Raw genomic sequence first — 16,374 nt, 5'->3', positions numbered from 1 at the left:
CAATCTCCATGGTTACTGAACCAGGAACAGAGTTTCATCTCCATGGTTACTGAACCAGGAACAGAGTTACATCCTCAATGTGGTTACTGAACCAGGAACAGAGTTACATCTCCATGGTTACTGAACCAGGAACAGAGTTACATCCTCTATGTGGATACTGAACCAGGAACAGAGTTTCATCTCCATGGTTACTGAACCAGGAACAGAGTTTCATCTCCATGGTTACTGAACCAGGAACAGAGTTTCATCTCCATGGTTACTGAACCAGGAACAGAGTTTCATCTCCATGGTTACTGAACCAGGAACAGAGTTTCATCCTCTATGTGGATACTGAACCAGGAACAGAGTTTCATCTCCATGGTTACTGAACCAGGAACAGAGTTTCATCTCCATGGTTACTGAACCAGGAACTGAGTTACATCCTCTATGTGGATACTGAACCAGGAATAGAGTTTCATCCTCTATGTGGATACTGAACCAGGAACAGAGTTTCATCTCCATGGTTACTGAACTAGGAACAGTGTTTCATCTCCATGGTTACTGAACCAGGAACAGAGTTTCATCTTCTATGTGGATACTGAACCAGGAACAGAGTTTCATCTCCATGGTTACTGAACCAGGAACAGAGTTTCATCTCCATGGTTACTGAACCAGGAACAGAGTTTCATCCTCTATGTGGATACTGAACCAGGAACAGAGTTTAATCTCCATGGTTACTGAACCAGGAACAGAGTTCAATCTCCATGGTTACTGATCCAGGAACAGAGTTACATCCTCTATGTGGATACTGAACCAGGAACAGAGTTCATCTCCATGGTTACTGAACCAGGAACAGAGTTTCATCTCCATGGTTACTGAACCAGGAACAGAGTTTCATCTCCATGGTTACTGAACCAGGAACAGAGTTTCATCTCCATGGTTACTGAACCAGGAACAGAGTTTCATCTCCATGGTTACTGAACCAGGAACAGAGTTTCATCCTCTATGTGGTTTCTGAACCAGGAACAGAGTTTCATCTCCATGGTTACTGAACCAGGAACAGAGTTTCATCTCCATGGTTACTGAACCAGGAACAGAGTTTCATCCTCTATGTGGTTTCTGAACCAGGAACAGAGTTTCATCTCCATGGTTACTGAACCAGGAACAGAGTTTCATCTCCATGGTTACTGAACCAGGAACAGAGTTACATCCTCTATGTGGATACTGATCCAGGAACAGAGTTTAATCTCCATGGTTACTGAACCAGGAACAGAGTTTCATCTCCATGGTTACTGAACCAGGAACAGAGTTACATCTCCATAGTTACTGAACCAGGAACAGAGTGTCATATCCATGGTTACTGAACCAGGAACAGAGTTTCATCCTCTCCATGGTTACTGAACCAGGAACAGAGTTCAATCTCCATGGTTACTGAACCAGGAACAGAGTTACATCTCCATGGTTACTGAACCAGGAACAGAGTGTCATATCCATGGTTACTGAACCAGGAACAGAGTTTCATCCTCTCCATGGTTACTGAACCAGGAACAGAGTTTCATCTCCATGGTTACTGAACCAGGAACAGAGTTACATCTCCATGGTTACTGAACCAGGAACAGAGTGTCATCTCCATGCTTACTGAACCAGGAACAGAGTTTCATCCTGTCCATGGTTACTGAACCAGGAACAGAGTTTAATCTCCATGGTTACTGAACCAGGAACAGAGTTTCATCTCCATGGTTACTGAAACAGGAACAGAGTTTCTTTAGACCAGAGCCCTATTCCCTATATAGTGAACTACTAGTGACCAGAGCCCTATTCCCTATATAGTGAACTACTAGTGACCAGAGCCCTATTCCCTATATAGTGTACTACTAGTGACCAGAGCCCTATTCCCTATATAGTGAACTACTAGTGACCAGAGCCCTATTCCCTATATAGTGAACTACTAGTGACCAGAGCCCTATTCCCTATATAGTGCACTACTAGTGACCAGAGCCCTATTCCCTATATAGTGAACTACTAGTGACCAGAGCCCTATTCCCTATAAAGTGAACTACTAGTGACCAGAGCCCTATTCCCTACACAGTGAACTACTAGTAACCAGAGCCCTATATAGTGAACTACTCGTGACCAGAGCCCTATATAGTGAACTACTAGTGACCAGAGCCCTATTCCCTATATAGTGCACTACTAGTGACCAGAGCCCTATTCCCTATATAGTGAACTACTTTAGATCAGAGCCCTATTCCCTATATAGTGCACTACTAGTGACCAGAGCCCTATTCCCTATATAGTGAACTACTAGTGACCAGAGCCCTATTCCCTATGTAGTGAACTACTAGTGACCAGAGCCCTATTCCCTATATAGTGAACTACTAGTGACCAGAGCCCTATTCCCTATATAGTGAACTACTAGTGACCAGAGTCCTATTCCCTATATAGTGAACTACTAGTGACCAGAGCCCTATTCCCTGTATAGTGAACTACTAGTGACCAGGGCCCTATTCCCTATATAGTGAACTACTAGTGACCAGAGCCCTATTCCCTATATAGTGCACTACTAGTGACCAGAGCCCTATTCCCTATATAGTGAACTACTAGTGACCAGAGCCCTATTCCCTATATAGTGAACTACTAGTGACCAGAGCCCTATTCCCTATATAGTGAACTACTAGTGACCAGAGCCCTATTCCCTATATAGTGAACTACTAGTGACCAGAGTCCTATTCCCTATATAGTGAACTACTAGTGACCAGAGCCCTATATAGTGAACTACTAGTGACCAGAGCCCTATTCCCTATGTAGTGAACTACTAGTGACCAGAGCCCTATTCCCTATATAGTGAACTACTAGTGACCAGAGCCCTATTCCCTATATAGTGAACTACTAGTGACCAGAGTCCTATTCCCTATATAGTGAACTACTAGTGACCAGAGCCCTATATAGTGAACTACTAGTGACCAGAGCCCTATTCCCTATATAGTGAACTACTAGTGACCAGAGCCCTATTCCCTATATAATGAACTACTAGTGACCAGAGCCCTATTCCCTATATAGTGAACTACTAGTGACCAGAGCCCTATTCCCTATATAGTGAACTACTAGTGACCAGAACCCTATTCCCTATATAGTGAACTACTAGTGACCAGAACCCTATTCCCTATATAGTGAACTACTAGTGACCAGAGCCCTATTCCCTATATAGTGAACTACTAGTGACCAGAGCCCTATTCCCTATATAGTGAACTACTAGTGACCAGAGCCCTATTCCCTATATAGTGAACTACTAGTGACCAGAGCCCTATTCCCTATATAGTGAACTACTAGTGACCAGAGCCCTATTCCCTATATAGTGAACTACTAGTGACCAGAGCCCTATTCCCTATATAGTGAACTACTAGTGACCAGAGCCCTATTCCCTATATAGTGAACTACTTTAGACCAGAGCCCTATTCCCTATATAGTGAACTACTAGTGACCAGAGCCCTATTCCCTATATAGTGAACTACTAGTGACCAGAGCCCTATATAGTGCACAACTAGTGACCAGAGCCCTATTCCCTATATAGTGAACTACTAGTGACCAGAGCCCTATATAGTGTACTACTAGTAACCAGAGCCCTATTCCCTATATAGTGAACTACTAGTGACCAGAGCCCTATTCCCTATATAGTGAACTACTAGTGACCAGAGCCCTATTCCCTATATAGTGCACTACTAGTGACCAGAGCCCTATTCCCTGTATAGTGAACTACTAGTGACCAGGGCCCTATTCCCTGTATAGTGAACTACTAGTGACCAGGGCCCTATTCCCTATATAGTGAACTACTAGTGACCAGAGCCCTATTCCCTATATAGTGAACTACTAGTGACCAGAGCCCTATTCCCTATATAGTGAACTACTAGTGACCAGAGCCCTATTCCCTATATAGTGGACTACTAGTGACCAGAGCCCTATTCCCTATATAGTGAACTACTAGTAACCAGAGCCCTATTCCCTATATAGTGAACTACTAGTGACCAGAGCCCTATTCCCTATATAGTGAACTACTAGTGACCAGAGCCCTATATAGTGCACTACTAGTGACCAGAGCCCTATTCCCTATATAGTGCACTACTAGTGACCAGAGCCCTATTCCCTATATAGTGCACTACTAGTGACCAGAGCCCTATTCCCTATATAGTGCACTACTTTAGACCAGAGCCCTATTCCCTATATAGAACACTACTAGTGACCAGAGCCCTATTCCCTATATAGTGAACTACTAGTGACCAGAGCCCTATTCCCTATATAGTGAACTACTAGTGACCAGAGCCCTATTCCCTATATAGTGCACTACTAGTGACCAGAGCCCTATTCCCTATATAGTGAACTACTAGTGACCAGAGCCCTATTCCCTATATAGTGAACTACTAGTGACCAGAGCCCTATTCTCTATATAGTGAACTACTAGTGACCAGAGCCCTATTCCCTATATAGTGAACTACTAGTGACCAGAGCCCTATTCCCTATATAGTGAACTACTAGTGACCAGAGCCCTATTCCCTATATAGTGAACTACTAGTGACCAGAGCCCTATTCCCTATATAGTGAACAACTAGTGACCAGAGCCCTATTCCCTATATAGTGAACTACTAGGCTTACAATATCTAAATGATAAATGATGACTTCTTAAAACCAAGGGTTATTACCATTTATGACAGTCCTATGACAGTCCTACGTAGTGTTACGACGGACCTATGTCATTTATTTCAGAAGGTTATAATTCTAAGACGTTATGTGTGATACGGTGTTTAGACGTTATGAGCGTCCTATGTAGCGTTCTGTAGCGCTACATAGCATTATGTAGTGTTATGTAGCATTATTCAGTGTTATGTCGTGTTATGTAGCATTATGTAGCATTATGTAGTGTTATGTGACGTTTTGTAGCATTATGTAGTGTTATGTAGCATTATGTATTGTTATCTAGCATTATTTAGCGTTATGTCATGTTATGTAACATTATGTAGCATTATATAACATCATGTAGCATTATGGAGTGTTATGTAGCATTTTGGAGTGTTATGTAGCATTATGTAGTGTTATGTAGCAGTTTGTAACATTATGTATCATTATGTAGTATTATGTAGCATTATGTAGTCTTATGTAGCGGTATATAACATTATGCAGCATTATGTAACATTATGTAGAATTATGTAGTGTTATGTAACATTATGCAGCATTATGTAACGTTATGTAGCATTATGTAGTGTTATGTAGCGTTATGTAATATTATGTAGCATTATGTTGTGTTATGTAGAATTATGTAGTGTTATGTAACGTTATGTAACATTATGTAACATCATTTAGCATTATGTAGTGTTATGTAGCATTATGTAATATTATGTAGCATTATGTTGTGTTATGTAGAATTATGTAGTGTTATGTAACGTTATGTAACATTATGTAACATCATGTAGCATTATGTAGTGTTATGTAGCATTATGTAGTGTTATGTAGCATTATGTAGTGTTATGTAGCATTATGTAGTGTTATGTAGCATTATGTTGTGTTATGTAGAATTATGTAGTGTTATGTAACGTTATGTAACATTATGTAACATCATGTAGCATTATGTAATGTTATGTAGCATTATTTAGTGTTATGTAGCATTATGTAGTGTTATGTAACGTTATGTAACATTATGTAACATCATGTAGCATTATGTAATGTTATGTAGCATTATGTAGTGTTATGTAGCATTATGTAGTGTTATGTAACGTTATGTAACATTATGTAACATCATGTAGCATTATGTAGTGTTATGTAGTGTTATGTAGTGTAATTGAGTGTTATGTAGCGTTGTGACTGACCTATGTCCTATCGTTCCACAGCGTCGTCGGTGGCGTCGACACAGGTTTCTGCGCTGACCAGTGACTCGGCTGGCTCCTCCTACTCCATCAGCGGCATTCTGGGAATCAGCTCAGCAAACGACGGCAAGCGGAAGAGAGACGATGGTGAGACACAGTGTGTGTGTGTGTGTGTGTGTGTGTGTGTTCGGTCTTCTCTGATGGAGTGGACCACTACAGCTGATCAGCCAGGTCACACCAGATCCAAGGCCATATTCCACGTTCCCACAGGTCCGCAGGACGTCGGGAGATACGTTGAAAACCGTCCACTAGAGGCAGCGATGAGCGCTAGTTCCTCGACCATTAGGAATGAATGCCTAAAGTTAACCGTCCACTAGAGGCAGCGATGAGCGGTAGTTCCTCAACCATTAGGAATTAATGCCTAAAGTTAAGGAGGGGGATAACCCTGACATTTAACCGTCTAGTTGGAGGGGGGATAACCCTGACATTTAACCGTCTAGTTGGAGGGGGGATAACCCTGACATTTAACCGTCTAGTTGGAGGGGGTATAACCCTGACATTTAACCGTCTAGTTGGAGGGGGGGATAACCCTGACATTTAACCGTTTAGTTGGAGGGGGGATAACCCTGACATTTAACCATCTAGTTGGAGGGGGGATAACCCTGACATTTAACCGTTGAGTTGGAGGGGGGATAACCCTGACATTTAACCATCTAGTTGGAGGGGGGATAACCCTGACATTTAACCATCTAGTTGGAGGGGGGGATAACCCTGACATTTAACCATCTAGTTGGAGGGGGGATAACCCTGACATTTAACCATCTAGTTGGAGGGGGGATAACCCTGACATTTAACCATCTAGTTGGAGGGGGGATAACCCTGACATTTAACCATCTAGTTGGAGGGGGGATAACCCTGACATTTAACCGTTGAGTTGGAGGGGGGATAACCCTGACATTTAACCATCTAGTTGGAGGGGGGGATAACCCTGACATTTAACCATCTAGTTGGAGGGGGGATAACCCTGACATTTAACCATCTAGTTGGAGGGGGGATAACCCTGACATTTAACCGTTGAGTTGGAGGGGGGATAACCCTGACATTTAACCATCTAGTTGGAGGGAGGATAACCCTGACATTTAACCATCTAGTTGGAGGGGGGATAACCCTGACATTTAACCATCTAGTTGGAGGGGGGATAACCCTGACATTTAACCATCTAGTTGGAGGGGGGATAACCCTGACATTTAACCATCTAGTTGGAGGGGGGATAACCCTGACATTTAACCATCTAGTTGGAGGGGGGATAACCCTGACATTTAACCATCTAGTTGGAGGGGGGATAACCCTGACATTTAACCATCTAGTTGGAGGGGGGGATAACCCTGACATTTAACCATCTAGTTGGAGGGGGGATAACCCTGACATTTAACCATCTAGTTGGAGGGGGGGATAACCCTGACATTTAACCATCTAGTTGGAGGGGGGATAACCCTGACATTTAACCATCTAGTTGGAGGGGAGATAACCCTGACATTTAACCATCTAGTTGGAGGGGGGATAACCCTGACATTTAACCATCTAGTTGGAGGGGGGATAACCCTGACATTTAACCATCTAGTTGGAGGGGGGATAACCCTGACATTTAACCGTTGAGTTGGAGGGGGGATAACCCTGACATTTAACCATCTAGTTGGAGGGGGGGATAACCCTGACATTTAACCATCTAGTTGGAGGGGGGATAACCCTGACATTTAACCATCTAGTTGGAGGGGGGATAACCCTGACATTTAACCGTTGAGTTGGAGGGGGGATAACCCTGACATTTAACCATCTAGTTGGAGGGAGGATAACCCTGACATTTAACCATCTAGTTGGAGGGGGGGGGATAACCCTGACATTTAACCATCTAGTTGGAGGGAGGATAACCCTGACATTTAACCATCTAGTTGGAGGGGGGATAACCCTGACATTTAACCATCTAGTTGGAGGGGGGATAACCCTGACATTTAACCGTCTAGTTGGAGGGGGGATAACCCTGACATTTAACCATCTAGTTGGAGGGGGGATAACCCTGACATTTAACCATCTAGTTGGAGGGGGGATAACCCTGACATTTAACCATCTAGTTGGAGGGGGGATAACCCTGACATTTAACCATCTAGTTGGAGGGGGGATAACCCTGACATTTAACCATCTAGTTGGAGGGGGGATAACCCTGACATTTAACCATCTAGTTGGAGGGGGGATAACCCTGACATTTAACCATCTAGTTGGAGGGGGGATAACCCTGACATTTAACCATCTAGTTGGAGGGGGGGATAACCCTGACATTTAACCATCTAGTTGGAGGGGGGATAACCCTGACATTTAACCATCTAGTTGGAGGGGGGATAACCCTGACATTTAACCGTCTAGTTGGAGGGGGGATAACCCTGACATTTAACCGTCTAGTTGGAGGGGGGATAACCCTGACATTTAACCGTCTAGTTGGAGGGGGGATAACCCTGACATTTAACCGTCTAGTTGGAGGGGGGATAACCCTGACATTTAACCGTCTAGTTGGAGGGGGGATAACCCTGACATTTAACCGTCTAGTTGGAGGGGGGATAACCCTGACATTTAACAATCTAGCTGGAGGGGGAATAACCCTGACATTTAACCGTCTAGTTGGAGGGGGGATAACCCTGACATTTAACCATCTAGTTGGAGGGGGGATAACCCTGACATTTAACCATCTAGTTGGAGGGGGGATAACCCTGACATTTAACCGTCTAGTTGGAGGGGGGATAACCCTGACATTTAACCGTCTAGTTGGAGGGGGGATAACCCTGACATTTAACCGTCTAGTTGGAGGGGGGATAACCCTGACATTTAACCGTCTAGTTGGAGGGGGGGATAACCCTGACATTTAACCGTCTAGTTGGAGGGGGGATAACCCTGACATTTAACCATCTAGTTGGAGGGGGGGGGATAACCCTGACATTTAACCATCTAGTTGGAGGGAGGATAACCCTGACATTTAACCATCTAGTTGGAGGGGGGATAACCCTGACATTTAACCATCTAGTTGGAGGGGGGATAACCCTGACATTTAACCGTCTAGTTGGAGGGGGGATAACCCTGACATTTAACCATCTAGTTGGAGGGGGGATAACCCTGACATTTAACCATCTAGTTGGAGGGGGGATAACCCTGACATTTAACCATCTAGTTGGAGGGGGGATAACCCTGACATTTAACCATCTAGTTGGAGGGGGGATAACCCTGACATTTAACCATCTAGTTGGAGGGGGGATAACCCTGACATTTAACCATCTAGTTGGAGGGGGGATAACCCTGACATTTAACCATCTAGTTGGAGGGGGGATAACCCTGACATTTAACCATCTAGTTGGAGGGGGGGATAACCCTGACATTTAACCATCTAGTTGGAGGGGGGATAACCCTGACATTTAACCATCTAGTTGGAGGGGGGATAACCCTGACACTTAACCGTCTAGTTGGAGGGGGGATAACCCTGACATTTAACCGTCTAGTTGGAGGGGGGATAACCCTGACATTTAACCGTCTAGTTGGAGGGGGGATAACCCTGACATTTAACCGTCTAGTTGGAGGGGGGATAACCCTGACATTTAACCGTCTAGTTGGAGGGGGGATAACCCTGACATTTAACAATCTAGCTGGAGGGGGAATAACCCTGACATTTAACCGTCTAGTTGGAGGGGGGATAACCCTGACATTTAACCATCTAGTTGGAGGGGGGATAACCCTGACATTTAACCATCTAGTTGGAGGGGGGATAACCCTGACATTTAACCGTCTAGTTGGAGGGGGGATAACCCTGACATTTAACCGTCTAGTTGGAGGGGGGATAACCCTGACATTTAACCGTCTAGTTGGAGGGGGGATAACCCTGACATTTAACCGTCTAGTTGGAGGGGGGGATAACCCTGACATTTAACCGTCTAGTTGGAGGGGGGATAACCCTGACATTTAACCATCTAGTTGGAGGGGGGATAACCCTGACATTTAACCATCTAGTTGGAGGGGGGGGATAACCCTGACATTTAACCATCTAGTTGGAGGGGGGATAACCCTGACATTTAACCATCTAGTTGGAGGGGGGATAACCCTGACATTTAACCATCTAGTTGGAGGGGGGATAACCCTGACATTTAACCATCTAGTTGGAGGGGGGATAACCCTGACATTTAACCGTCTAGTTGGAGGGGGGATAACCCTGACATTTAACCATCTAGTTGGAGGGGGGATAACCCTGACATTTAACCATCTAGTTGGAGGGGGGATAACCCTGATATTTAACCATCTAGTTGGAGGGGGGATAACCCTGACATTTAACCATCTAGTTGGAGGGGGGGATAACCCTGACATTTAACCGTCTAGTTGGAGGGGGGATAACCCTGACATTTAACCGTCTAGTTGGAGGGGGGATAACCCTGACATTTAACCGTCTAGTTGGAGGGGGGATAACCCTGACATTTAACAATCTAGCTGGAGGGGGGATAACCCTGACATTTAACAATCTAGCTGGAGGGGGGATAACCCTGACATTTAACCGTCTAGTTGGAGGGGGGATAACCCTGACATTTAACCATCTAGTTGGAGGGGGGATAACCCTGACATTTAACCATCTAGTTGGAGGGGGGATAACCCTGACATTTAACCGTCTAGTTGGAGGGGGGATAACCCTGACATTTAACCATCTAGTTGGAGGGGGGATAACCCTGACATTTAACCGTCTAGTTGGAGGGGGGATAACCCTGACATTTAACCATCTAGTTGGAGGGGGGATAACCCTGACATTTAACCATCTAGTTGGAGGGGGGGATAACCCTGACATTTAACCATCTAGTTGGAGGGGGGATAACCCTGACATTTAACCGTCTAGTTGGAGGGGGGATAACCCTGACATATAACCGTCTAGTTGGAGGAGGGATAACCCTGACATCTAACCGTCTAGTTGGAGGGGGGATAACCCTGACATTTAACAATCTAGCTGGAGGGGGGATAACCCTGACATTTAACCGTTGAGTTGGAGGGGGGATAACCCTGACATTTAACCATCTAGTTGGAGGGGGGATAACCCTGACATTTAACCATCTAGTTGGAGGGGGGATAACCCTGACATTTAACCATCTAGTTGGAGGAGGGATAACCCTGACATTTAACCATCTAGTTGGAGGGGGGATAACCCTGACATTTAACAATCTAGCTGGAGGGGGGATAACCCTGACATTTAACCGTTGAGTTGGAGGGGGGATAACCCTGACATTTAACCATCTAGTTGGAGGGGGGATAACCCTGACATTTAACCATCTAGTTGGAGGGGGGATAACCCTGACATTTAACCGTCTAGTTGGAGGGGGGATAACCCTGACATATAACCGTCTAGTTGGAGGAGGGATAACCCTGACATTTAACCATCTAGTTGGAGGGGGGATAACCCTGACATTTAACCATCTAGTTGGAGGGGGGATAACCCTGACATTTAACCGTTGAGTTGGAGGGGGGATAACCCTGACATTTAACCATCTAGTTGGAGGGGGGATAACCCTGACATTTAACCATCTAGTTGGAGGGGGGATAACCCTGACATTTAACCATCTAGTTGGAGGGGGGATAACCCTGACATTTAACCATCTAGTTGGAGGGGGGATAACCCTGACATTTAACCATCTAGTTGGAGGGGGGATAACCCTGACATTTAACCATCTAGTTGGAGGGGGGATAACCCTGACATTTAACCATCTAGTTGGAGGGGGGATAACCCTGACATTTAACCATCTAGTTGGAGGGGGGATAACCCTGACATTTAACCATCTAGTTGGAGGGGGGATAACCCTGACATTTAACCGTCTAGTTGGAGGGGGGATAACCCTGACATTTAACCATCTAGTTGGAGGGGGGATAACCCTGACATTTAACCGTCTAGTTGGAGGGGGGGATAACCCTGACATTTAACCATCTAGTTGGAGGGGGGATAACCCTGACATTTAACCATCTAGTTGGAGGGGGGATAACCCTGACATTTAACCGTTGAGTTGGAGGGGGGATAACCCTGACATTTAACCATCTAGTTGGAGGGGAGGATAACCCTGACATTAAACCATCTAGTTGGAGGGGGGATAACCCTGACATTTAACCGTCTAGTTGGAGGGGGGGATAACCCTGACATTTAACCATCTAGTTGGAGGGGGGATAACCCTGACATTTAACCATCTAGTTGGAGGGGGGATAACCCTGACATTTAACCATCTAGTTGGAGGGGGGATAACCCTGACATTTAACCATCTAGTTGGAGGGGGGGATAACCCTGACATTTAACCATCTAGTTGGAGGGGGGATAACCCTGACATTTAACCGTCTAGTTGGAAGGGGGATAACCCTGACATTTAACCATCTAGTTGGAGGGGGGATAACCCTGACATTTAACCATCTAGTTGGAGGGGGGATAACCCTGACATTTAACCATCTAGTTGGAGGGGGGATAACCCTGACATTTAACCATCTAGTTGGAGGGGGGATAACCCTGACATTTAACCATCTAGTTGGAGGGGGGATAACCCTGACATTTAACCATCTAGTTGGAGGGGGGATAACCCTGACATCTAACCATCTAGTTGGAGGGGGGATAACCCTGACATTTAACCATCTAGTTGGAGGGGGGATAACCCTGACATTTAACCATCTAGTTGGAGGGGGGATAACCCTGACATTTAACCGTCTAGTTGGAGGGGGGGATAACCCTGACATATAACCATCTAGTTGGAGGGGGGGATAACCCTGACATATAACCATCTAGTTGGAGGGGGGGATAACCCTGAAATTTAACCGTCTAGTTGGAGGGGGGATAACCCTGACATATAACCATCTAGTTGGAGGGGGGGATAACCCTGACATTTAACCGTCTAGTTGGAGGGGGGATAACCCTGACATTTAACCATCTAGTTGGAGGGGGGGATAACCCTGACATATAACCATCTAGTTGGAGGGGGGGATAACCCTGACATATAACCATCTAGTTGGAGGGGGGGATAACCCTGACATATAACCATCTAGTTGGAGGGGGGGATAACCCTGACATATAACCATCTAGTTGGAGGGGGGGATAACCCTGACATTTAACCGTCTAGTTGGAGGGGGGATAACCCTGACATTTAACCATCTAGTTGGAGGGGGGATAACCCTGACATTTAACCATCTAGTTGGAGGGGGGATAACCCTGACATTTAACCATCTAGTTGGAGGGGGGATAACCCTGACATTTAACCGTCTAGTTGGAGGGAGGATAACCCTGACATTTAACCGTCTAGTTGGAGGGGGGATAACCCTGACATTTGACCGTCTAGTTGGAGGGGGGATAACCCTGACATATAACCATCTAGCTGGAGGGGGGATAACCCTGACATTTAACCATCTAGTTGGAGGGGGGATAACCCTGACATTTAACCGTCTAGTTGGAGGGGGGATAACCCTGACATTTAACAATCTAGCTGGAGGGGGGATAACCCAGACATTTAACCGTTGAGTTGGAGGGGGGATAACCCTGACATTTAACCATCTAGTTGGAGGGGGGATAACCCTGACATTTAACCATCGAGTTGGAGGGGGGATAACCCTGACATTTAACCGTCTAGTTGGAGGGGGGATAACCCTGACATATAACCGTCTAGTTGGAGGAGGGATAACCCTGACATTTAACCATCTAGTTGGAGGGGGGATAACCCTGACATTTAACCATCTAGTTGGAGGGGGGATAACCCTGACATTTAACCATCTAGTTGGAGGGGGGATAACCCTGACATTTAACCGTTGAGTTGGAGGGGGGATAACCCTGACATTTAACCATCTAGTTGGAGGGGGGATAACCCTGACATTTAACCATCTAGTTGGAGGGGGGGATAACCCTGACATTTAACCGTCTAGTTGGAGGGGGGGATAACCCTGACATTTAACCATCTAGTTGGAGGGGGGATAACCCTGACATTTAACCATCTAGTTGGAGGGGGGATAACCCTGACATTTAACCATCTAGTTGGAGGGGGGGATAACCCTGACATTTAACCGTCTAGTTGGAGGGGGGGATAACCCTGACATTTAACCATCTAGTTGGAGGGGGGATAACCCTGACATTTAACCGTCTAGTTGGAGGGGGGGATAACCCTGACATTTAACCATCTAGTTGGAGGGGGGATAACCCTGACATTTAACCATCTAGTTGGAGGGGGGATAACCCTGACATTTAACCATCTAGTTGGAGGGGGGGATAACCCTGACATTTAACCATCTAGTTGGAGGGGGGATAACCCTGACATTTAACCATCTAGTTGGAGGGGGGATAACCCTGACATTTAACCGTCTAGTTGGAGGGAGGATAACCCTGACATTTAACCGTCTAGTTGGAGGGGGGGATAACCCTGACATTTAACCATCTAGTTGGAGGGGGGATAACCCTGACATTTAACCATCTAGTTGGAGGGGGGATAACCCTGACATTTAACCGTCTAGTTGGAGGGGGGATAACCCTGACATTTAACCATCTAGTTGGAGGGAGGATAACCCTGACATTTAACCGTCTAGTTGGAGGGGGGATAACCCTGACATTTAACCGTCTAGTTGGAGGGGGGGATAACCCTGACATTTAACCATCTAGTTGGAGGGGGGATAACCCTGACATTTAACCATCTAGTTGGAGGAGGGATAACCCTGACATTTAACCATCTAGTTGGAGGGGGGATAACCCTGACATTTAACAATCTAGCTGGAGGGGGGATAACCCTGACATTTAACCGTTGAGTTGGAGGGGGGATAACCCTGACATTTAACCATCTAGTTGGAGGGGGGATAACCCTGACATTTAACCATCTAGTTGGAGGGGGGATAACCCTGACATTTAACCGTCTAGTTGGAGGGGGGATAACCCTGACATATAACCGTCTAGTTGGAGGAGGGATAACCCTGACATTTAACCATCTAGTTGGAGGGGGGATAACCCTGACATTTAACCATCTAGTTGGAGGGGGGATAACCCTGACATTTAACCGTTGAGTTGGAGGGGGGATAACCCTGACATTTAACCATCTAGTTGGAGGGGGGATAACCCTGACATTTAACCATCTAGTTGGAGGGGGGATAACCCTGACATTTAACCATCTAGTTGGAGGGGGGATAACCCTGACATTTAACCATCTAGTTGGAGGGGGGATAACCCTGACATTTAACCATCTAGTTGGAGGGGGGATAACCCTGACATTTAACCATCTAGTTGGAGGGGGGATAACCCTGACATTTAACCATCTAGTTGGAGGGGGGATAACCCTGACATTTAACCATCTAGTTGGAGGGGGGATAACCCTGACATTTAACCATCTATTTGGAGGGGGGATAACCCTGACATTTAACCGTCTAGTTGGAGGGAGGATAACCCTGACATTTAACCGTCTAGTTGGAGGGGGGATAACCCTGACATTTGACCGTCTAGTTGGAGGGGGGATAACCCTGACATATAACCATCTAGCTGGAGGGGGGATAACCCTGACATTTAACCATCTAGTTGGAGGGGGGATAACCCTGACATTTAACCGTCTAGTTGGAGGGGGGATAACCCTGACATTTAACAATCTAGCTGGAGGGGGGATAACCCAGACATTTAACCGTTGAGTTGGAGGGGGGATAACCCTGACATTTAACCATCTAGTTGGAGGGGGGATAACCCTGACATTTAACCATCGAGTTGGAGGGGGGATAACCCTGACATTTAACCGTCTAGTTGGAGGGGGGATAACCCTGACATATAACCGTCTAGTTGGAGGAGGGATAACCCTGACATTTAACCATCTAGTTGGAGGGGGGATAACCCTGACATTTAACCATCTAGTTGGAGGGGGGATAACCCTGACATTTAACCATCTAGTTGGAGGGGGGATAACCCTGACATTTAACCGTTGAGTTGGAGGGGGGATAACCCTGACATTTAACCATCTAGTTGGAGGGGGGATAACCCTGACATTTAACCATCTAGTTGGAGGGGGGGATAACCCTGACATTTAACCGTCTAGTTGGAGGGGGGGATAACCCTGACATTTAACCATCTAGTTGGAGGGGGGATAACCCTGACATTTAACCATCTAGTTGGAGGGGGGATAACCCTGACATTTAACCATCTAGTTGGAGGGGGGGATAACCCTGACATTTAACCGTCTAGTTGGAGGGGGGGATAACCCTGACATTTAACCATCTAGTTGGAGGGGGGATAACCCTGACATTTAACCGTCTAGTTGGAGGGGGGGATAACCCTGACATTTAACCATCTAGTTGGAGGGGGGATAACCCTGACATTTAACCATCTAGTTGGAGGGGGGATAACCCTGACATTTAACCATCTAGTTGGAGGGGGGGATAACCCTGACATTTAACCATCTAGTTGGAGGGGGGATAACCCTGACATTTAACCATCTAGTTGGAGGGGGGATAACCCTGACATTTAACCGTCTAGTTGGAGGGAGGATAACCCTGACAT

The 16,374-nt window shown here is 45.7% G+C and overlaps 1 protein-coding gene across 4 annotated transcripts in view; it reads left to right on the top strand.

The window, feature by feature from the left end:
- pax5 (paired box 5) overlaps positions 1-16,374 on the top strand; it is a 238,641-nt gene that overhangs the window by 112,753 nt on the left and 109,514 nt on the right. For all 4 annotated transcript variants that reach the window (XM_071408372.1, XM_071408371.1, XM_071408374.1 and 1 more), the window contains exon 5: positions 5,856-5,978. In XM_071408372.1, coding sequence (XP_071264473.1) covers positions 5,856-5,978 — 123 coding nt within the window. The remainder of the gene's footprint in view (positions 1-5,855; positions 5,979-16,374) is intronic.

This window comes from Salvelinus alpinus, chromosome 6 (assembly GCF_045679555.1).
Source record: "Salvelinus alpinus chromosome 6, SLU_Salpinus.1, whole genome shotgun sequence".
NCBI lineage: Eukaryota > Metazoa > Chordata > Actinopteri > Salmoniformes > Salmonidae > Salvelinus > Salvelinus alpinus.
Note: the sequence above shows the minus strand (reverse complement) of the source record. Positions and strands in the feature narration are given on the sequence as shown.